At 38.5% G+C, this 24,556-nt stretch overlaps 1 protein-coding gene across 2 annotated transcripts in view; it reads right to left on the bottom strand.

Annotated features, from left to right (window-relative positions):
* The window catches only part of Dsp1 (Dorsal switch protein 1), a 32,957-nt gene extending 8,482 nt beyond the window's left edge, over window positions 1–24,475 (bottom strand). The window contains exons 1-3 of one of the 2 annotated variants that reach the window (XM_083129630.1): window positions 24,450–24,475; window positions 9,590–9,605; window positions 1,364–1,531 (exon numbers count right to left, since the gene is read on the bottom strand). In XM_083129630.1, the coding sequence (XP_082985756.1) occupies window positions 1,364–1,531; window positions 9,590–9,598 (177 nt within the window). In that variant the 5' untranslated portion in view covers window positions 9,599–9,605; window positions 24,450–24,475. Of the gene's footprint in view, window positions 1–1,363; window positions 1,532–5,779; window positions 6,103–9,589; window positions 9,606–24,449 lie in introns of those variants that run through there. The other variant, XM_083129629.1, reaches the window with a different exon arrangement.
* Window positions 24,476–24,556: the final 81 nt, after the last annotated feature.

Here is a 24,556-nt window from a genome sequence, read left to right as displayed (position 1 = left end):
TGAAATGAACGAGTGACAGATGTTGGGACCGTGTCAAACATATACCAAATATTCAAACTTTAAAGAACTCTGGGATGGTTATCACCCCTTAAAATGGGCCCAGACTACCATTCTTGCCTTTAATACAAATGTATGAGTGAAAAACCTCCAAATATACGAAATATTTGTGCCCCACCTCCCCGAAAAAATACAAAAAAAAAACTTGCTCCTTCAATAGTGCATGGGGAAGAACTTTTAGTTGCGGGAAAAACTCACATTTTATTCCAAGTTGCGATTTTTTTTTTTTTTTTTTTTACTAGCTACAACCGTAAAATTAAAGTTTGGGTGGGTAAATCAAATAGCCTGAATCGAATACCATCTGCAGCTTTCCATGTAGGCAGGTGTTAAAAGTAGATAGCGTTGTAACGTTCCATTTCTGTGGGAAGGGAGAATAAATTGCGGAAACCATTTTCAACCCCCTCCCTTCATGGTTACGTTTCGAAAGCAAGCGGCACATGCCGTCATAACGTCCACACAATGAAGCTTGTGCGCGCGCATTCAGAAGGGGAGAAAGAAAGCAGATGGAGGGGGAAGATCCGGGAACGAGCAAGAGCGATAGCCCCCGCCGCACAGAAACAATTCTCAAAACCAGTTTTCCCAAGTAGCGGCGTTGCCGTTCGCTTTCTAAAATATCAACGATGAATGTAGAACGCCCATGTAGCCTCGACGAATCCAACTCTGGAGCAGTGTTCTCATGAAGGCAAACTCTGATCGAATTTTTAAGCCAAAAGGGATATTATATGAAAAAATAAACCAGGGAAATATGAAGATTCGTATTCACATTTTCCATTTACTTATCAGTATAAGCCTCTATTAGTCTTTCTAATATGGTTCATACGTTTTGCCCAGTTTCCCTATTTAAAAAAATGAAAGGCAGGAAATTTGGCAAAATGTAGAGAGACTACTTAAGAAATATACGTAACCACATCTTTTGGCAATCTTGGGCACACCACTGACAAGGATAAACTTATGTAATGGATGATAAAACATGTCCGAGTAGGAATCTAACCAGGGATATTTGGCCCGGTAGAAATAACGTTGGCTATAAGCATGCTTGCGATTAATTTCAGATGTCCGTACATATAGAGTGAACGAACATAATGCTTCTTTAGATGGAGGGAAAACTTGAGCGAAAGGGATATTTTTCTTTCTTCACAATGTGACAACACTGTTCCTTCCGGAGCCTTGGCTGAGAGAAAGCTGCACGAGGGGGAAAATATTTCACAATACAAAGCTCTGCGGGTAGCAACACACATTTATATATAAATACCAGATTCGAAAAATAACGATCGGAGGTTGAAATAATCAATTCTGTTCAACTTACCTTCCACCTCTCGGCACACTTCTTCGAGAACTCGGCAAAAACGACGTTTTCATCTGGGTGCTTTTTCTTATGCTCCTCGCGGCAAGTCTGCACAAAGAAGGCATACGCCGTCATCCTCCCTCGAGGTTTCGAATCTGCTTTTGCACGGGGCATTCTTCCACGATTTTGCTGAAAAAAAAAGATACAATGTGCAATTCAAACAGTAAATCCAAATTTGCAGTGTTTTCGAACAGAATGTATAAAATCCGTATAGCGAAATACTAAAAGAATATTTGGATAGTCAGTAAAACGAATAAACAATAAAACTGGCTGGATCTGGATAATGCAAAGAGTGATAGAAAATTGCCCGATAACCTGATTTGTTCATCCCTACTTCACAAAAGGGCATAAACCCTCGAAAATATACATATGTTTGCAGTTGTCCTGGTGTGACCTTACGATTGCGATAAACAAAATATCTATTTAGCGGGCCAGGTTCAGCGTATGCTGTTCTCCCACCTAACCTATGCCAGGATACAGAGTACGCATATTTACTACGAACGGAATATAAATAGATTTATAAAATGTTCATCACTACATTTTCCGCGATATGAAGGTCTTGAATTGAAATAAAAACGCAAGCTGCTAATTGCACAATAATCAATACGAACTAGAAATGTGATTTTTGTATAAACGGACGTCTGGCGATAGCAAGACACTAAAGTAACGCCATTACAAACTTTCCTTATTGGCTAAATGTCGGAAGAACGTGCAGGTAAACGCGTGTGAAATTTCCCCATGTCATTCGCAGATAGCCGCAAGAATTAGGTATAACAAGCTAAATCAATAATTCACCACACCGGGTGAATTTTTAAAAAAGCCAGGGGGTATCAAAACATAAAATGTTGGTCCGGTATTGACAGCTGGAATTAACCCGCAACTCATGGCTATTGGAAATTGTTAAGGCAAGTGTGGGTTTTAATACAGGATTGAAATACGTCACGATCAGCACGCATCTAAAAATTATTTCCGGATGGGTCACCACAAGCTAAAGTAGTTTGTCAGATACAAGCAACACTACTTATATCTTCCTCTTGTTACCGGTGAATCGAGAACATTTTGCCTAGATGTTTAAATTAATCCCTAAGAAAATATGGCCGGCAGCATAACTTACTCAGAGTTTTCATTATTTAGTGTCAATTTTCTGCTAAACTTGGCTAATCATGACGAAGATGAGTACTGATATGATTAAACTGATGACTAAGAACAGCCATGCCGAGATTCGAACCCGGGACCTCTTGCGTCGTATCGCGCTAAACCCTACGCCACAGAGAGATGCCCAATTACATCGAGGTGTTTCGAATCGATACGCTGATATAGGTCCCACGCAAAATATTTCATTACTAATAAAACTATTTATACAACAGGGTGGCAATCAAGAGGGCTAACAGTGTGTCGCTCACCATAACGCAGACAAAATTGCACACAAGTTTCCATCTTTAGAGGTTAAAAGCCCTCGAGAACACGCATGTTATCTTGGTTATATGGCACGCAGCACACATTCACGGTAACGTCTGGCATTTATATTTTCTTTCTTTCGGAACACAAATTGGACGCAATGGAAACATTATGCAGGCAGGCTGAAGTCGCAAGGTTCAAATCCTCACTGTATCACGCATTTGGTCTCATCCGTGCATGTTTTTCATAAGTTTTGTCCAGATACGCTCCCACTCCTTGATATCTATCAAGTTTTTTTATCGATCGAGAATATATAGCCGCCGCCTTCGACAAAATGGTGACACCTTGTACATAAAGCGGTGAATTAATTCTCGGAATCGCGTTTTAGTAGCGCCGAATATCCTTCGGCATACCCACTTTAATACATTTCACCCACACCTAAAACGGTATTAATTTAGTATCAATCCCCGGCAGCCGGCCCCGTGGTTAGCACATCGCGCTACGACGCCACGGGTTCGATTCCTGGCCTACGCATAACCTTAACGCCTTTTCTCTCCAAACCGGACATCAAAATCCAGCAGTGTGTTATTAGACCATGTAGTTACTCACTTAATTGGTTCGCAATAAAATTTTCGCGTGTTCTATTGTAGAACTGGTCCGATTTTGAAGAATTTAAAAAAGTAAAACTTGATGCAAATGGTAGAATTTAAAGAACGATGATTTTTGCAATATTCTCCTACGACTTGGAAATTACATCGAGCTCACTGGCTTCCAAAAAGTACTTTCCTCACAAATCTGTTTCAAAACGAGACTGACTGTTAGATAAAATTTACGGGTTTCCCTCGATTCCCCCTTCCCTTTTGAGCGCGGAAATATGACTCGCGTAGTTATGGTGGCTAGAATGTATTCCGAAACTGTGGTTTTGGAAGTCCACTTTATGCACAGATAAGCTAACTGGCCTACAGTTTGAAGAGTGATTCAATAAGTAGGAGAGTACACAAGGTATCGAATCCGGGGACGTTTGATTACAAGGGGACAACATCGACACTATTGCATCGGGGAGGTCCTGTGTGAGTCTTCTGGTGCATCCAACTATATTTCATTCGCTCTTTACGGCAATTTCTCGTAATTTGACCAATTGTCTGTCACTCCTCGCCTTTTGTGCCACTTTTGGCTAATTTGCGAAGATTGGGATGAGTGAAGACATGATGAAAGGACACTCGCAAACATCCACGCCCAGGCCGAGATTCGAACCTGGGACCCCTGGCGTCGTAGCGCGATGAGCTAACCACTCCGCCACGGCGGATATGTCATGTAAATCGCAGTGAAATCTTACACACTTGTTATTTAGCGTCGTGTTTCTTCAACTTTTGGCTAATCGCGACGATGAGGTTGAGTGATACCCATGCCCACACCAGGATTCGAAACTGGGACCACTGTTGTCATAGCACGCAACGATAGCCACTTTGCCACTGAGGTTATCTAGGAGTACTAGAAATTGCGGCACAAAACCCACGAATGAGTTCATTTTACACGTGGCATAAAACTAATACAATGCACTCCAACGTATTTAGTCACTCTACTACGTGGAATAAGCGACGTGGTAGAATTAAGAATTTATTTCGCAGTCGGACCTTCATTAATTTTCCCATAATATATATTTGCAATAATTTCCCCTTGACTCTCGCAGCATCGTAAAAACAGGCCAGAGTTATGCGATTACTGAGAAGCCTATATAAATTTAATGTTCCCGGTTTCGCCAAATGATTAGTTTATTTTATCAAAGCTTTCTTCACGGTGGAGTCCCGGGCTGTTTAATCGCGACTAATCCACAATGCGCGAAAAACTTAAATTCGCTAAACGAAACCAGCTAAAAGAAAATACATGAACATTATAAAGTATAAATCAGGAAATACTGCAGTATGATAAATCGCTATTCCACATCTTCATCGATACCACTGCAACAGCAATGAGCGCGCGTCACATTCATTTTACGCACCTGAAAAGAATATCTGCAATGATTACGTCATAGTTTCCATTCCTTTATCATGAGTTCTATTGTTGCCGAAATCCGATCAACACCCGAGTTTAAACCGAACGAAACTAGTTCCACAATGCTGAAGCAACTATTCAACGTTGCGGGAATAAATGCTGCATATTATTAACTTTTTTCTTCATAAAATGAAATAAAATACATTTTTGCTCTTCGCGTATTGTTAATAACTTGAAATAATCAAATTCATGTACAAATATATCAGTAGAATCATTCTCAGATCAACCGATATACATTTCATCGGCATTCGCTGCAGTGGGTATCGAAAACAAAATTCACCCGCATTTCGCTAGTCGACTGCTCCGTCCATTTCGTGATAATATAGAATCCAGTTCCACACACGGCGATTTAACACGATCCCCTCCGAACAAAACCGAGTTGAATCCCAAGCACACCTTACCCGCGGCTCGAATTATCAAGCTTTTCTGCCCGAGGCGGAATAGCGACAAACAAAAGGCCAGATCGCGAGTAGATATAATACCAAATGGAATAAACCCTTTGCAGCCTCACTCAAACATTTATTCTCGACTTTTCTCTACACGAAAACACTGCGACGCAGTGTTTGAAAACATTGACAAATAATACCAAGGCAGCATGGGTAATGCGACGAGTGGAGGGGAGCGGAGAAATCGATTCTGAAACAAAACATTTTTATTGCGAAGCGACGAATCGCCGCAAAGGTGTCATGAATTGATTCATCTGCAGCAAGTTTCCTATTAACAAAATGATTTTTTTGGCACTAAAACATAAGCTCATAACTAATTAAGCAGCCCGTAATATGAAAACTGAATTTCTGTCAAAACGCACGGGAGGTATCCCCCGCTTTGCAACGAAAAAAAAAAAAAAAGTAGCGTAACGCTAAGCTTGACAGATGCCTGACATCTGCTCGGAACCGAGACAAAGGAAAAAACTGAAGAGGTACGTACCATAACAGGGGCGGGGACGTTTGGAATTCCACCCTGCATCCCTGGATACCACCATCCCGTCGTCGCAGCCGCAACCGCCGCCGAACCATCGGGCCTGACGACACCTCGATATTCGTTTTCGTAACTACGCATACACGAAGGAGCTGGGGCGGCACACGAACTTTGCTGAAAGTTTGGCATCTTGTACTGGAACAGAGCAGGAGATCTGCCATCTTCACGGTTTTGTTCGTTCGGCCACCAGACTGCGTCCTCCCGGGTTCCCCAGCGGTGGTCCGACATGGCTTCCTTATAGCGGACTTTGCGGACCAAGAAGGGACTCCGTCTGCGCCTGACGCGAAGCGGTGTTGCCAGAGTTGCGCGTCGCCGGTTCTACACAAAGGGAAAAAATGCATGCCCGCCGCCTTATGCGCATATTCAACTACGTCGATTGTCTTACCGATATAACTCGTAAAAAGCAACGGACTTAACACCTACATAGCGCCTTACTTTTCTTATGCACTTTCTTACTGTCCTCAGGATCGAAATAAACTACTTTAAACATATTACTGAAGACGAGCGTCTTGCTGCTCGTAAGACAACAAATTTAAGAATTAACGCGTAAAACTTATGGCTGGAATGGTTGCAACTTGTGACCGCGGTGCAAAACGAACATTAACAAGTAACTTTTGCACATATATTAACAATACGCAACCAGAAATTAGCTTTCTTGAAACTTACTAATAAGGGGCGGAAACTTAAGAAAAGTATCACAAATTCCTTTCGAAAAAAAAAAATAACCGAACGAATCAACACGTGCGAAGCAAGTTCTCTCAGAATACGTTGTCCAAACGAAATCAACATTTTTTTCGACTTCCAAAAAAAAAAAAAAATATGCATAAATAAATTTTTATTCATTTGGCAACATGGTGTTAGACGACGGTGATGGAGTGCAGCGCCCTCAACACGCAGCGGAGCGGGCAAGAATCAGCAACGCGCGACGATTGTCGAAATCCCTCGCCTTCTCGTACCCGCAAACCATTACATTTCGCCTGGGCCGATACGAGCAGCGACCGAACCGTGACGATTCGTGTTCAACTCCAAACGACGGCCCGGTCAATAAGACGCATAGCTGCGCGGCCTCGAGTTCTGGGACCTCAATTCGCGCTCAGTATCCTGGGGGTTCCGTGCCGTCACGAACCGAGCTAACTCAAGCCAACGCCAGGGCTTGCAAACGGAACCCTCATATACAAGAAGGGAGGGGAGAGAGGGGAAATAAAGCGTCTAGAAAGGAGAATTTGTATAACTTATATCTTTTAATAAGCTTAATATGGCAATCCCCTTACTCTACATTAAGCACCTTGACAATACTACCTAAAATATTCACGGCGGTTATCACCGACGAAGTTTACATTCTATATTACGCGAAACAATATCAATGCTACAAAATAATACACGAATGCCATTGTGAAGAACGCGAAGCCATTTTGATCACGATCTGGCCAAGTTCACCCAAGGCCATTCAGCCTTCTTCGAATACAAAGAAAATACTTGTAGAAAGCAACCTAGCTCCTTTGTCTTTACTGCATCACAACGTATGTCAACACCTTACAATTCTTTAATATCCGCAGCACACACAAAAATACAGAAAATGAAGAATTTGAGCTCATACAGGGACGCCATCTTTATTAAAGATCTTGGTTTATTCACGCACAACAACATTTTGGATACTTTTCGTACAAGACTTGTGTGTGGAGCAGGAAAAGATGAGTTGCACGAATAATTTGATTTTCAACGTCTTGAACGTAACCCGCCAACGATCTTCGTATCTCACGAGAGCGACGAAGGAAAAATGACAAGTGACTAACAAGTTTCGCATTAGCCGGGGCAATTACTATACCGTTGCCTTTCTCTTTAAACAAAATACTATAAATGTTTCAATACATGGCTAACAAATTATTACGCATTTTACTAAAATCAATACAGCTAAGCAAATTAAAGTCATTCTGTAATAATAATCGAAAATGGGGTAAAAGTACGAAAACCTTGCGGACATTTGCACGTCACCCTTGGCCAGATTACAAAAAAAAAAAAAAAGTTTGGTTTCAATCAACACGCATAAAAATTAATAAAACTACAATTTAATGTATTCAGCGCATATCTTATCGTTGGCAATCAACTACGAAACGCTCGGTCAAATGTTTTATGCAATTTGTACACTCGCGTTTATAATACCAGGTACTGGAAGATTAAGGAGTATACGATAAGGTCAAATTTCCTGCGGCCAAAGGCAAGTCTTCAAAAGTGGATCAAAATAAGATGACAATCGTTAACGTTACAAGTGAATTATTTCAATAAGTCCTGTCGGAATTACAACTAACATTTGTTAGGATCAGCCCTAAAGTCCGATCGAGTGACAAAATATTCCGTTGGCACATTCACAGAATGTACAATTTCAAACAAAGCGCCCTTTCAAATATACATGCTGAATGCTGCATCTTGTTCAGGCAAGACTCCTCTCGCAACTAACATATAGCCTAATAAAGTTTTTAGATATTTGCAACGTACTGGAAGCTTGTGGAATAAGAATTATATTTACCAGCCAAACCATTCAATCTGTTAAGAGGATTTATAAACAAATAATTTTGTAGAATATTATCGTTGCCCAATATCTAGTCAAACCTTAACTGCATACATATTTCAAACAAGTTTTCATAAGGCATACATAGTACTGTAACAAAAATTACGCGCATTAAAGAGGACAGACATAACTAAAATTTAGAACTATTTCACAAACTACTACTAACAAATCCAGATGCACAATATCAAACCACCAATACATTCTATTGAGAAAAAAATCTGGCCAAGAAAAAATCAAGGATGTGCAACATGACCTAGAATTGTGCTACTATTGGTCCATAACAGACCCCAAAACTGCCATGATTTATTTTAAATTAGAATAAAGATCTTTATGTCAGATACATAACAAACTTAATTATTAAATTTTCACCCTAAACGTTTCAAGATTCTTCTTGAATGAGGTGTTAATGACATGACATAGGAATATGTCAGCGAATATTCATTCATCAAATTGCAAGTCCCTCCCCAAAGATCTGGTATTTTATGCAAGAATTCCAGATCATTCATCTAATGATCAAATATAGAACCCTCCCCCCATTGATCACATTTTCTCCTGTGTACATGCAACTCAATTATACATAATTCAATGTTTCCTTGCATAATCCCTTAGTGATTTTCTTCACTGGATGTCAAGCATCATTTGGAGTGTGCATGTACATTAGTTTTTTATATATTATATATACAATTTCCTGCAAAATAATCAACCCTAAAACTTCAACAGCTCTACATTTGTAATATACAAACACAGACATGAACTTGGTTGTGAAAGGAACAGCATAATGTTAACAGTAGTTGAAACAAGAAAATGCACAATGGACGAGAAATATAAAATATTATATGAGTGTTTCACCGTACTAACCTCTCACACAGAATTACTGAATCAATTTACACTATAGCCAAGAATGCTAGTAGATTTTAACTTGTTTTAAAACAAGGCAGTACACTATATGGTAGCACCTAATATTTTCAAGGCTCACTTGTATGTTCCTGTTATTTCCAAAACACAATGAGAAAAATATATTAGGAGACAATGTTGATATTCTGATATTCACCTTTTGGGTGAGCCATTAGGCCAAAGACACTATTCAATTTGCATTTGAAGAAAACTAGTCTTATAAAATTAAGAACATGAGAAAACTATTTCTATACCTAAAAATTAAGATCCTAGAAAATGTAAAAATGACCATTACTTACAGAAGACATTCTCGATCTGTAAAATAATACATGTTGGGATGATATATACTCATGAATAAAATAAATCCAAGTCTTCCAATCTCTTTATTCACACACAATAAAGAACTAAATATCAAGGATAGAAGAATGGGAGAAAACAAGTCTGACAAAGCAGTCTACACTTTATAATTACCACATAATTCTCCATAAGTGAAAATGACATTCTAGTTGCATTCTTTAATTATTCTTCATGCAATTTAAAAAAATAAATAATGCTAATACATAAGGATGTCACGAAGTACAGGAAACTTTGGGACACGTACACTAGGTAAACCTATTGACGGATGGCAACATTTTCTTGTGCAGCTTGTAACAATCAACTTCAGAAAGTTGTAATGTACTTGTTAGATATTATGTGAGTTGGCACCTGGCAATATTGTTTACTCTGTTTTCCGGGCAATAGCCTGTGCAGTATTTTCCTTGTTCTATGCTGTGTTATATTACTGTCATCCCGCGCAGAAAAAGTATGAAGATTTTCATGTTTTTTTACTGTGTTCTGTACATGTTCTTGAGAATATAGCCAAAGGATATTAGCAGCGAGTCTTTTATTTCTCGATCCAACATTTATTGGCGACCGTGACAGGACCTGTCTTTTCTTTCTGTGTTGGACCGGAGAAGAAGTAAGTGCAAATATCGGAAAAATGTCAACGGACATTGATCGTCTCAAGAAAAGCCGTGCAGTGGCTAGGTCAGCTTTTACACGTGTTTCGGAGAAGATTGCAAATGAGTTAGCGATGCAAACTCCGGACAGGAATGTTATTCAAGCAAATATCCAGTTGCTTGAAAATAAGGCAAGTGATCTGCATGCTGCTGACATAACTGTTTTTGATTTGATGTTGGAATCTGGTGCTAGTGAAAATGAGTTAGGGAAAGAACAGTCAGTGTCGGATGATTATCAGTGTTCGTTCAACAAGCGACGTATTGAAGTGTCGAACTTTTTGAAGTTGTCGGAAGGAAACTGCTGTCAAGGCGAGTCGTTTTCGGAAGTAAAGAATCGAAGATTCAAGTTACCTAAAATCGAACTGAAGAAGTTTGGAGGGGACTTGAAAGAGTGGTTACATTTTTGGGGACAGTTCAAGAAGATCGATGAAGATGATACAATTCCTGCAGAGGACAAGTTTCAGTATTTGATACAAGCGACAATTGAAGGTTCTCGTGCACGCCAGCTTGTGAACAGTTTTCCACCAACAAAAGAAAATTACCCGAAAGTTGTGCAGTCCATGAAATCACGTTTTGGTCGGGATGATATGCTCGTGGAAGTGTACGTGCGTGAACTGCTAAAATTGGTGTTACAAAAGGTGTTGAACCGTCAAGAAAAAATTGTTTGAGCACTTTGTATGACACACTGGAGTCCCAACTTCAAGCATTAGAATCGATGGGTGTTACCAGCGACAAATATGCAGCAATGCTGTTTCCATTGGTGGAGTCCAGTCTCCCAGAGGATTTGATGCGTGTGTGGCAGAGAAGAACATTGTCTGCTGCTGAGGAAAATAATGAGACAACACCGACCGGAAGACTGCAGTCCTTGATGTCATTCCTGCGATCTGAAGTGGAAGGAGAAGAACGAATCAACCTTGCAGCAGCTGGGTTTGAATTGGATGGTGCAGCAGTGAAAGTTCGGAAGAAAAGGTGTTCTCCACCGCGTCAGCCTATTATCCCCAGTGCGACAGATTTGTTGAGTGTCAGTGGTGGTAGGGAGAAAAGTTGTGTGTTCTGTGGTGGTAAGCACAGTTCATATGATTGCTTTAAAGCCCAGAAAATGTCTCTCTCTGAAAGACAGAAGGTTCTAAAAAATAAAAAGCATTGTTTTGCATGTTTAAAATTTGGTCATTTTTCGAAGAAGTGCAAGGCCAATTTGAAATGTATTGTTTGCAAGAAAAAGCATGTTGTATTGATGTGTCCTAATATTTCAGACAAAGATAATGATTCTGACCATTATTCTGAAGGCAAAGAATCAAATGCTGAGGTAAACAATACACTGATAAACCAACTTGAAAATCCGCATGTATTCATGCAGACATTGGTAGTAGATTTGAAAGGTAACTACAATAGGAGCAGGAATGTGAGAATTCTTATTGACACAGGTTCACAAAAATCGTATATATGCAAATCTCTTGTAACAGGTATGGGTTATAGCTCCATTGGCAAACAAAGTTTGATACATTCACTATTTGGTGGTACCATGTCTAGTCCTTGTAATCATAATGTTTATAATGTTAAGGTATGTAGCATTGAGAGAGAATATTCGTGCACATTTGATGTTCTTGATCAAGATACAATATGTGGTGAGATTCCTTATGTAACACCAGGTGTTTGGTTAAATGAGCTGAACAAAAGTCAAATAAGGTTAACAGATACTGGTAAGATGAAAGGTCCAGTTGAAATTCTTATTGGTGCGGATGTTTGTGGTAAATTACTGACTGGCCATGTTGTGAAATTAAAGTGTGGTTTAGTGGCTGTGGAAACTCAGCTGGGATGGACACTTATGGGTAAAGTTCCAGGTGAAAACAGAAAATCAGATACAGCTTTGTTGGTATCGAATTTATATGTTGGTGAAGCCGTAGCTGATCTGTGGGAACTGGATACCATAGGAATCAAGGATCCCATTGCCAAAAAGTCTGCGGAAGAACACACACAGGCTGTCAAAGAACAATTTTTGCAGACATTGACATTCAATGCTGAAGGAAGATATGAAGTACAGTTACCATGGAAGGAAGATTGTTCGCCTCTCCCCACCAATAAAGATCTAGCAGAAAAACGACTTTGGTCAACTACACAGAAGTTGAAACAAGAACATCTGTTGCAGAGTTACGATGGAGTGCTACAAGAATGGTTGTCCGAGGGAGTTATTGAGGTGGTTCCAGAGGATGAAACAGAGAATTTTGGCCATTACTTACCCCATCGACATGTAGTGAAAGAGAGCAGTAACACGACAAAAATTAGACCAGTGTTTGATGCTTCTGCTAAAGTAAAAGGACAACAGTCTTTGAACCAATGTTTAGAACCTGGACCCAACTTGATTGCTCTTATTGCTGATATTTTACTACATTTTCGGAAAGGAAAAATTGGAGTTATAGCAGATATTAAACGAGCTTTTTTACAAATTGCTGTACACCCTAAAGATAGAGACTACCTGAGATTTCTCTGGTGGCATGATATTAATACTGGAACGGTTCAAGAATTCAGACATACTCGTGTAGTGTTTGGTGTTACGAGCAGTCCATTTCTGTTGGGTGCTGTTATTGAACATCATTTGGATCAAGCATTGCAGAGTTGTCATTTCGGGAAGGAAGACTTAGCTTATACAGAAGATACTATTTTAAAATTACGAGGTTCCTTTTATGTGGACAATTGTGCCACCAGTGTAGACAATCACAAAAATCTCCATAAATTTATAAAAGAATCACGTGCAGTTATGGCTGAAGCAGGTTTTGACCTTAGAGGGTGGGAGTATTCAGTCCCTCAAAGGGTTGATGAGGACATTAGCCCTACTTCAGTGTTAGGACTCAGTTGGAATCCTCAAGCCGATACATTTACAGTTAATTTGGACATTGAAGATGTTGAGCCCAAGACAGTTTCGAAACGTGTGATATTATCTGTAGCACACCGTATATTTGATCCTATAGGTTTTACTTGTCCCGTGACTCTTCTACCAAAATTGTTACTTCAGCAGACTTGGGCAGAGGGGCTCGGATGGGATGAGCAAGTTAGTGAAGAAATAAGAACACAGTTCTTAAACTGGGTACGAGAATTACCGATGCTAAAAGAGGTAAGGATACCCAGAAGTTTCATGAGCTGGGATTATGAATCCAATGAACTTAACTCTATGAGCATTCACGTGTTCTGTGATGCTAGCAAAGTGGCATATGCATCAGCAGTTTTCATGAGGGTTGACACAAGGAGAGGTGTTAGCGTACAATTGATTGAGGCAAAGGCACGAGTGGCTCCAAAGAATAGTACAATTCCTCGGCTAGAATTGCTTGCCGCAATGGTGGGGGCAAGGCTAGCAACCAGGATTCGAGAACATTTGAATTTAAAAGATAACTCCATTATCTTTTGGACTGATTCTTCTACGGTGCTGACTTGGATTCGACGAGAAGGAGTTTGGGGAGTATTTGTTGGGAACAGAGTTAAAGAAATTAGAAAACTGTCTGATCCCAGTGCATGGAAATATGTACCCAGTGAAATGAATCCAGCTGATTTTCCTTCAAGAGGTTGTGATGCAAGGCAGTTGTTGAGATCCTTATGGTGGGAGGGACCTCATTGGTTGAAAAGAACACTCGGAAAATCAGTTTTGTACTACGAAGAAATGACAACAATCCTCTGTGACTGTGAAGCCATAATTAATTCACGTCCACTTACCTACATGTATGAAAGTGAGACAGAATTAGTTCCTCTAACACCTGCTATGTTTTTACAAGAAATCAGGGAGACGGGTGTACCTGATTGTGACCATGTGGATTCTTCAATGCTCAACAATCGTCTCCGTTACTGTCAGAAGTTGAGACAAGATATCAGGCATCGTTTCAGGAATGAGTATCTTGGACAGTTAACGCAAAAGGCCATAAACAGAGCATGTGGGTCTGTCAGGGTAGGAGATATTGTGTTGATTGGTTTTGACAATATGAAAAGATATAATTGGCCATTGGGTTGTGTAACTGAGATTCTTCCAGGTAAGGATCAAGTGACAAGATTGGTACGTCTGAAAACTTGCCATGGTGAACTACTTCGTCCTGTCCAGAGATTGTATCCATTGGAGGTGACTGCAGTGGAGGGTGAAGCAATGAAGAGTTCATTACCTAAACCACAAACCAAAAAGAAACATCAGAAAGACATTCTCCCTCCCACTGAAACCAAACCTTGTACCACACGTAGTGGGAGAGAGATAAAATTACCTAAGAAACTATTATTGTTTGATATGCCAACTCAGGTGGGAGGATGTTAGATATTATGTGAGTTGGCACCTGGCAATATTGTTTACTCTGTTTTCCGGGCAATAGCCTGTGCAGTATTTTCCTTGTTCTATGCTGTGTTATATTACTGTCATCCCGCGCAGAAAAAGTATGAAGATTTTCATGTTTTTTTACTGTGTTCTGTACATGTTCTTGAGAATATAGCCAAAGGATATTAGCAGCGAGTCTTTTATTTCTCGATCCAACAGTACTTTTGTATATCACTATGTCAATTTGTAGTCTTGTATTGCTAATTACTATGAGTGAGTGAGCGTGTGTGTATATAATTTGCATGTTGTTTATAAATTAGGGTGTATATACATACAACCGATCAACTGCAACTTCTCCAGAGCAACATGCAAGGGGTAGACAAAATTAAAAATAATTCGAATGCCAGCACCAGAAGACTGCGGGGACGACAATGGTTGTAAGTCCCATAATTTCGCAATATGTTGACGTTTCCGGAGAAAGCTTTACCACTGTGATACACGTGTATCAATACAGTATGAATTATAACAATGCTGTTGGGAAGGTGAAAACCAATGGTTATGTAATCATTAAAACATCCCCAATTTCATTCCTTTTTCAGTGCACAAGCTAGGCAATGGTACAAACCAGAGGGCATGCACAACACAATGGTGCTTTTCATGTTAGGGTGCAAGATGCAGGAACCAATGCCCCCCCCCCCCTCCTGTATTACAATTTTCTGTTCAACAAAGAAACAGAAACCATATCACAAAATCTCATGGGAACAAGGAATTTTCACAATCTGCATGCAGCAAGCACCACATCTGAACTACAAACAACTAAAAGCAATTAACTCTGTAGTTCCTAGTTCATAAGCTAGCAGCCAGGGTACACCCCACTGAGAAAGTGCTCTTGAAATGCAAAGGCAAAAGGACAATTTTTCAGGGAAAAGTGGATGATCATATGAAGCTGTTGAAGCAAATAAAATATTTCATCATTTATATTACAACTAGTCTGTTGTAACAAAAATAGGCTTTCGAATTAGAGTAGTGTATGGCACAGAAAAAATTACCCCCCCAGAACCCATCTGTCTGTCTTTGCACAATATCTGACCACATAGTTCACATTTTAGTGTTGTTATAATCACACAGAGCTACTACTTGATTTGAGAATTGTTGTGCAAGTATTAAATAGCATTTTGTTGATTTATTGTACTAAAGTGCTTGATTTTTCAACACAACATGCATCATCGATGCTGTACACTGGCACAAATCAATGATAGCTAACGATGACATGTAAAAAAGGTGAATACGCAACATGTACAGCCCACTACCACAGAAAAGGCAACACCCTCAAATCTGGCTATATCACTACTGGTACTAATGGATAGTGGCGTAACCAGACATTTGTATATAAGCACTTTGCTTCTATCAACAATCACTAAGTATGGTATTCAAGGCAAACGTGTGGCAGCATGACACTTTCAGCTATCATTGGGCTCATACCAGTTGAAAATTCAAGCATTTTAGATTGAAACTCTCACATTTCCAACTTTCCCCTCTCTCCCTTTATCGTATGTGCATCTGCAATGGAGTTGCCCTATGGGACCAGAATTTTAACTATCCTGGATGGTACAGTTTAACACAACTCTTCTTAGAAAGGTGCTTCTCTAATCAACCTTCACAAGCATGACTTACATGTACAAATTCTTCCAGTCATGTAACCCCGGTTGGAGGCTAATAATTTATTTCCCAATAATTAGAAACTTCATTGTCCTAATGGGTTCTCAGCACTGCATGCTGAAGAATTCTGTATTCCACCACATGGAAAACAATCCTCCTTATCGCCACTTACTCCCAAAAGGAAGCAAAATCCATCTCTTCGTAACAAACTTTTAATGTACTCAAATCGATAGCAGTACTGTGGGTCATCTCCCAAGGCAGTGAAAGGACAATGGAGGGGGGTCTCCCTTGAAAAGAAGCACTTGGGCTCCCTTATAAAAAGCTAGGCAACAACAAGCATGAGATTCAATGAAAAGCAGTTTGGCAGGTCTGCCTTCAAAGAGCTCAGGGAAGGGGAGTGAAAGGATGAAACAGGTGTAGTGGGGTCTTACTTAATTTTGCCTTTGAGCATAAGTAAACTGAACTACCATTATATCGCTGAGATATGCATCAATCACCCAGGCAATATCAAGCATATTTAAATATTTGGATTCTTGATTAAAACTTTTCATATGTACTGCATTTCATCACTTGCTTTCATTAGACACCTAAGAAGTAAGCTACATAGGTTTTCAATGTGAAGGAAGTTCAAGAGTGCCAGATGGGCAAATTGGGGCTGAACCTATGGTTGAAGTGAGATCTGAACCAGTGTGCAATGTGCTTCTGCCAGTTATCAAACATGACACACATTGATTACAACAAAAACACAATCATAATTATACTTTTGCATATGTGAAGCACCTTACTTTCATATTATGGATTTCATGTTGGTCAACAGAAAAAAGGTTGTAAGCCTGTAAATAATGTTTATGGTAGAGCAATACACCCATTGCATGCAGATATAAACTAGTATAGTAATTCTTAGGAATTATCTACACTGGAGTGTTTTTCACCTCCATGTATTTTGATGCCATGATTGGCCATTAAACAAAGAAACAAGAGGGGAAAAGAGAGAAAGAAAATAAACTTCTTCCTTGAACTAAAACCAGACTGCCAACAGTGGTCAAATTAGTTTCGTGCAGCAACCATATGTTCGTTCACCTGTTGCTGCTTGCACGTGTGTTACAGTTGAGAAACAATAGCTGTGAAGTACGGTGAATATGTAGGAAAAGTACAAAGGCTGGGCAAATGTTGACAATGGAGAGGAGTGGTAAGTGCAGTATTCAGATCAAGAGCCTTGTTGAGCATGGTCAAGAACAAGAGAAAATCACAACTCTTGCCACTGAATTTAAGGAGACATTCCTCCCAATAGTCACACACACATTGGGCACAAAACTGGACTAGCTGAACTCCCAATCAGCAGAGGGGATACAAGATCTTGTTCTGGGCTAAATGTCAGAAGGGTATCTATTAATGGTGTTATGCATAAAAATGCTGTAATTAATCTCAATATTAGCAATATTGCATGTGTGTGAATAAATCATCAAAAAGTTGTAAATAACATGTGATAAAATTTGAGACCAAGAGTTCACCCCCTTCCAGAAGAAGATTAACATTTTTGTTATTCTTCCAAAATTGACATTACGTTCCAGGTTAATTCCAGCATGTAAAGAATCAAATGAACTGCCACGTAGTTAACAGGCACTTGGTTCAATACCCAATGGAAGGACACAGTGGTTCAGATTCCACATTCAACAGGTCTAGCTTTAATTAGCCTCATTCTACATAAGAATGGAACAATCTGGAAGACCGTCCATCTTATGTAGATTAACAATGCATTATGATCAATAGAGCCCGAAAATTTGGCAAAATGCCTCTTTTTATCTACTGCATATATTGATAAAATTTTTCCGGATATACGTTTTTTATGTTGTTTCAAATGTTTTAGAAGCCTTTTCATTTTGCCTATTTGGGACCCCACTGCCTATTTTTAATTATAATGCATTTTTTTTGCCTTTTTCAATGAAATTTGACCATTTTTTTAAAAAAAAATGTGTATATAAATTATTTTTCTCCCAAAAAACGTTGTTGGCATTTATTTTTCTTCCGTTTATTATGTGAATAATTTTCGCCTTATTTAAGTAATATTGAACTCATGCATGTTTCAATATTGTTGAAGGAGAAAAGTGAAAAAAGTATTTCATACTCAGTTAGGATATTGCCTTTCGGTTAACATTTCCTTGTGCATGATTGACTGCTGAAGTGGACAGGTTGATTTCAAACACAAAGAAGTTATTTCTGAAATCTCCCTCTCGAGCCCGAAAATTTAAGGAAGTTGCATCTGAGCTTAGTTTACCTCCGCAAACAGTCTTGACCAGATGGGGAACCTGGATATCAGCAGCTATATATTACGCTAACAACCTTGAAAAAATCAGTGCGGTGATAGATGCTCTTCCAGAAAATGAAGCAGCTTCAATTCGTGAAGTGAAAAAACTCCTGTGCTATTCAAGTTTATTTTTGCACATTATGGTGCATTGCCAGAGACAATTACAATTATAGCATCCATGAAATTCTACGAGGAATCTATGTAGCAGATGGAAGTGCCAGGAGAAAAGGGGTCAGCTGTAGCGCAAAAGGGTAGTGAGTGCAAATGAGGACGTGAAACAATTGAAAACAATTTGTGATATTCTAAAAGGTGAAAATTCTGTTACCAAAATGAGTCCAGCTACATTAGCTTGTTTTATGTATGCTCCAATAACTTCCTCCGAAGTAGAAAGATCATTTTCTATTACGAAAAACATTCTCTCTGACAGACTACTATCAATGAATGTTCAGAACTTTAAAAAACACCTTGTAGTTATGTGCAATCAAGACTGGGAGAAAATTGAAATGCTCTTCCCAATGTAGATTTTAACATGTTGCCAGAAATTATATATAAAAGTAAGCGACTTCCAAATGTGCCTTTTTTGGTTTTCCACATTATAAATGCCTTTTTGCCTGCCTATTTTAACGAAAATAAATGCCTGAACTTCCGGGCTCTAATCAATATCTTCCTCCCTCTAAATCTTGGGTTATAAAGATTTCTGTAAACATACTAAAAGCAAAATGTTGGAAAGATGGCCACTGCTGGAGAAGCACAGGCATTAACCATTAATACAGAGCATTCCCTACAAGACTCGGCGGCAAGCAGCCCGGCGCAGAGTATTGTACGAGAAATTGGGAGAATTACAGTAGACGAACTTGCATGTGTAAATGCCAATCTTTTTCGGAGATGCCAGGAATGTGTTGCAGCAGAGGGACATCATTTTCAACACCTTCTGTAGTCAAGGTTGTTACACAATATGAAAACTGTAATTTTAATAGCCAACTTTAGTGACTGTTGCAGGGCCGCTTGCCGCCAAGTCTCGTAGCGAATGCTCTGTATTATCAAGCCAAATTTCTGGATCTATATCAGCACACTTTCATACCACTTTATAATAATTATCTTCACCTTTGCATGTTAAGAACTCTTAATCAATTTTATGCAAAATCCTTGAAAAGGAATTTTAATTTAGTTTAAAAACGTTTCTAACAAGAAAATTAATCACAGCTTCCTATGTGCTTCAGGAGTTCAAACACAAACTGCATGCATTTAAAAGCAATTTTATTGTACACATAATACATGGGATTGTCAAGATACGTCAAAAAGTGTGGGAATAAAATAAAATTTGTAACCTATCAATATTAGCACACTTGAAATTAAGATTTTGTCCGAGAGTATTAATGGGTACCATCACAAAGCCTCATTAGATTAAGGGAAAGTGAACAGTGAATAATTTAAAGAGGCCCTTGAAAAAAGGTGAGAATTGTAACTGAAGACAATAGTAAAAAATACCTCTGTATAGCTAGTATTAACAGTTGTATGTGTATATATAGTTCCCACATACCACCTAACCTTGGTCAAAATTACAGATTAAAAAAGAAGAAAAAAAAGCATTTTCAAGGCTAAATACATCCTTTCATAGCGAATAACAAATGAAAGGAGAGAAGAAACCAGAATATATAAATCATTTTTGGTAATTATGGAGAAACTATGCTGAAATAAAACATCCATAACTGAACTGCTTTGCCAGTACAATAACCTTAATAATAGTAAAAAGAATATTAAACTTAACTGAAATATATCTTACCTGGAAGTCATCATGCATTCCAAAAAATTCAATAACAAAAGAACCACAAAATTGCAGTATAAAAACTAACTACCACTTTAAAAAAGGGAAAAATTACAGACCAAGGTAAAAAACGGCTTTTACCATTTTCCATCCCTGGATAAACTCTTGACAATGCATTCTAAGAGTTAATTAATTTTGGGCTTCAATTTCTGTATTAATCAGAACTATGAGGATGAATGAAGATCTGATGATTTATTTCATAGGACGAAAACCTTCCATGAAGTGCTTCAATATGCATTCATTCACATTCTCAGGAAAAAAATTATTCAGTCTTGTCTTGGTTCAAGTAGATGATGTGTGTTTTATGTAGGTTTCATAGATGTCAAAGACAGGATTTTGGGCACCAAAATCTATATTTCAGATGTAAAACAATGCAACTTGTAGCAACTAGCAAAATAACAAATCCATTTTTTTTCACTTTTCTTAAACCCCTACCAAAAGGCCTAACTGAAGCTGTATTTAACAAGAGGATTAGATTTAAGTTATCTATTAATGCATCCTAGACTGCATTTGGCACACTAGCAGGGCTCTGGCATCTCAGCCACTATAATGGTATGTGGGGCTAGTGTTGTTCGTATATGTTTGTGACCCTCTACATCCATCTTATCTTACCACCCACCATTCATCATCCTCGTGATTAGCCAAAGGGTCACAAAAGAGAAGCACAATAAATACCAGAGGTATAATTTCTTGACTTTTACGATTTTGACTGGTCGACACCGTGTAAAAGATTCATGAATGCACAATACTTAAAGCACTGATTCTGAAACCAGAATTTACATCGAAGTGCCATAGACTCCAAGTTGCTGGTATCAACTTAAGGCCAAATCACACTGAACTTGCTACCTGGGTGGAAATTATGACTGCCAGACAATTAGGCTATGTTCTAAATGCAACTGGCTGTCTCGGCCGGATCAGTGATATATATTATAAAATACATTATTGTATGTGGTGAACTAGCAGTTATGGCCAATGTACATAGTCTGTGCATAGCAACGATTATGCATCTTGTTTATGTGTCTAATGGATGATTTAAGTTTTAATAATGTAATCCACCTTGTTACAAGTTTGAATATATTTAATTATGAAGTTCCAATCTTGAGAAAAAGCAACAGGTGATCTGCATTCATGTTCAGTTCATTAATACTTAGGTATTTATGAAAAGCAATGAGATTTACATGTGACAAATAGGATTAGCTGATAACGAAAATCCTTATTGTTACAAGTATATTAAATGTTTTAACATATTTAGTTGAATAAATTTCTTTATGAATGAATGCTGCGAATCTTATGGGAACTAAAGTATACTGACAAGTACTGGTATCGTGAGAGGTGAAAACTAGCAGATGGGTAGTCAGTCCAGCGCAAAATAGGACATTCATACTGGAAATCCAGTTCCATGTGATTTGCCCTTCACTCAGTTTAAGGGGCTGGATTCCTCAAAACCATTCTTACGGGGGAGGGGGGAACTCTAGTTTCACTTGTTTGTATTCAAACTATTTCCTTGGCAGATTGGGATTTATCCCACATGTGTATAGGCAACCAAAGCATGGTGCTGACATCATCACCTCCACTATGCGGATTGCGGATGGGTGGAGCCCTACCTTCATGGAGGGGTATCAATCACAAGAATTTTCCTTTGCACATTTTACACAATTTAGAAATAAACATTTTTCAATATTAAGGTATGTATCGCATTCAACAAAGTTTCGCCGAAATTGGCAAGTTATATCGTCAATTGACATTTTGAATTGAACATGAGGCGGGAAAAATGAATGGCAAAAAATGGCAGCAATGTTTGCACAAGAAGGAAGTTTGAATAGTTTGCTTCTAAGGGTGGCGTCATAACAAAGGCATACTTATCTAAGATAATTAATGGTAGAATTCCAAAAGTATGGAATATCATAATATACACCTGAAAAAAAACTTGATGCTGAGAAACAATAAGCTTGACGAAGTTCGATTTACTGCGCTGTTTCCTCGAACAAAATCAATAAAAAAAGGATTGCTCAATAAAAGAGCCTCGATGATCGGCATCTTGCTTTGACCTCCATTAATTACATTCTAAGGCTAATGTCCTCACCCAAGTACTCAATTCCTATGCTTAATCCCGCCTGGCTTTTCATTGCCCGTGGAAAGGGGGGGGGGGGGTGACAAAGCATCACGATCTCGACGCGAGAATTTTGATTAACCGTCGACGCGACAACTTCCCCGACCTTGTTCACTTCGAAAATTTAGCTCTTTTCAAAACCGTATGACAGAGCATACCAGCCAAATAGGATTACACTATCTCATTAACTTACACTGGAGATCGGATTCTATGGAAAATTCACGGACCTTCACCATTCCGGTCAGTTTCTGTGCATAAAATAACCTCAATACGACGATAGGTTTCGCAACCGCCACGCATAAAACATCGCGAATACAATTCAAACTTTCCGAAAACTCTTACCCCCCGCTTAAATATTCGACATTTCACATTCAAATGAATTTTACAGTGGAAGATTTATAAAATTTCAAGTAGCAAAATTAGAAGAGCCATGACAAACCGACAAAAACTGAAGTATGTAAATGCGTGATTTTTATTTCCCGCTAAAAATATAACCCGCCTCCAGACAAAGCAATCAGCATTTCGAAGATGCGGTGCGTCCATAACGAAGTTAATTATATCTCGCTTCGAAGGCATATAGCCCGAAATTTCACAATACATACTTTCAATTAAGAAACCCATGTTACAGTTTAGAATCAATTACTCTAGACAATTAATACACCTCGCAATTAACTAATTTCCAACGGTATGGTGACCCGGAATTGAACAATAGTGCTATCCACTTTCTCTTTAACGGTTCATTATTTAAGTAACAAAACATAGTATTTATTCTGTTCCACACATCAGCCTTCCCTGCAGGAATAAGTCACGAAATTATGCTTTGCTTAGCCAAGCACCTGTAATTTTTTTAATACATATATTAAATCCTAAAAACATATCTGCACAAGAGTAACAAAACTTCTGCATGTACCACATACAAACAATGCACACGCGATATATCATTAACATCCAAAAACATATCACACATTTTTTTAAAAATCAGAAAATATAATTATCAAAATAAAAATTAAGAAAGAGCATTAAATAAAGTAATTTGTTGTCTAAAAAGACATATTCAATCATGTACGATCCATTTGCTTTATTTCTTGGTTCCAAAAATTAAATTTATTTGTAAAAATAATAACTGCAATTAACAGCATTAAGTAGCCATTTTCACGTAAAATCCTTTGTATGACCTTCATTTCCCCTTCCCGCCATTTTATAGATCGCCATTTTGCTAAAAAACAAATCCTACCACATATTTTCACAAGTTTTGTAACGCGAAATATATCCCGTTTAATTTCACATGCTACGCTCCTTCTCTATCATACCAATGTATATCCCGTTTAGTCCATAAGGATAGCATTGGGCCTCTCGAGCACACTCACGAAAAGGTTATCACGAAATTTTCACACAAAGAAAAGACATTTTGCAAGATCATGACATAAACACCACTTCTTTTTAAATATTTAACCATATCATATCGATACGACAATACATCATCGTCCCTTACAAATTATATTAATAAAAGTAAAACCCCTATAATACAAACGTATGCCCGGTATAAGGGCCATACGTTTCAACGTAGTAGCTCCCTATCTAAAGCACGCCAATGGAGTCCATATACACGGCCTTGGCTGCCATAAGCTTCCATTATAACAAAGAGGCCAATATTTGTAGGCCTATATCTTCTCTACCTTGCATGAAAATTACACAGAAAAAAAATAGCTTTTCTAATTTAAAATGCACATTTTATTCTATATCTTCATCTTCCCATACACATCGTAGTTTCAGAGATTAATATTATTTGTAACTTCTGTAGTTTCCAATGCTAAGCTTATGGCAGCCATTTCCCTGACAGTTAACACAGGAATTGAGCGGCGACTATTTCTAAAAAAATTGTTTCTTTCTCGTGAAGCAACATATACATGAACTAATTTTATCTATATCCGTAATAGATTTTGAACTATTAAAATTTTACAGCTCAACTTCTGACATTACCAAACAAAGCAAAAAATAAAATTTCTTCTTACCTCCTTGGCTTCCAACTGTAAACGGATACCCAGCTATGAGTTTAGCGACCCACGCCACTTATGCGGTGCATTGAA

Source organism: Lepisma saccharinum, chromosome 10 (genome assembly GCF_977018435.1).
Source record: "Lepisma saccharinum chromosome 10, izLepSacc3.1, whole genome shotgun sequence".
NCBI classification, from domain to species: Eukaryota; Metazoa; Arthropoda; class Insecta; order Zygentoma; family Lepismatidae; genus Lepisma; species Lepisma saccharinum.
This window is presented reverse-complemented; position numbering and strand designations above follow the sequence as displayed.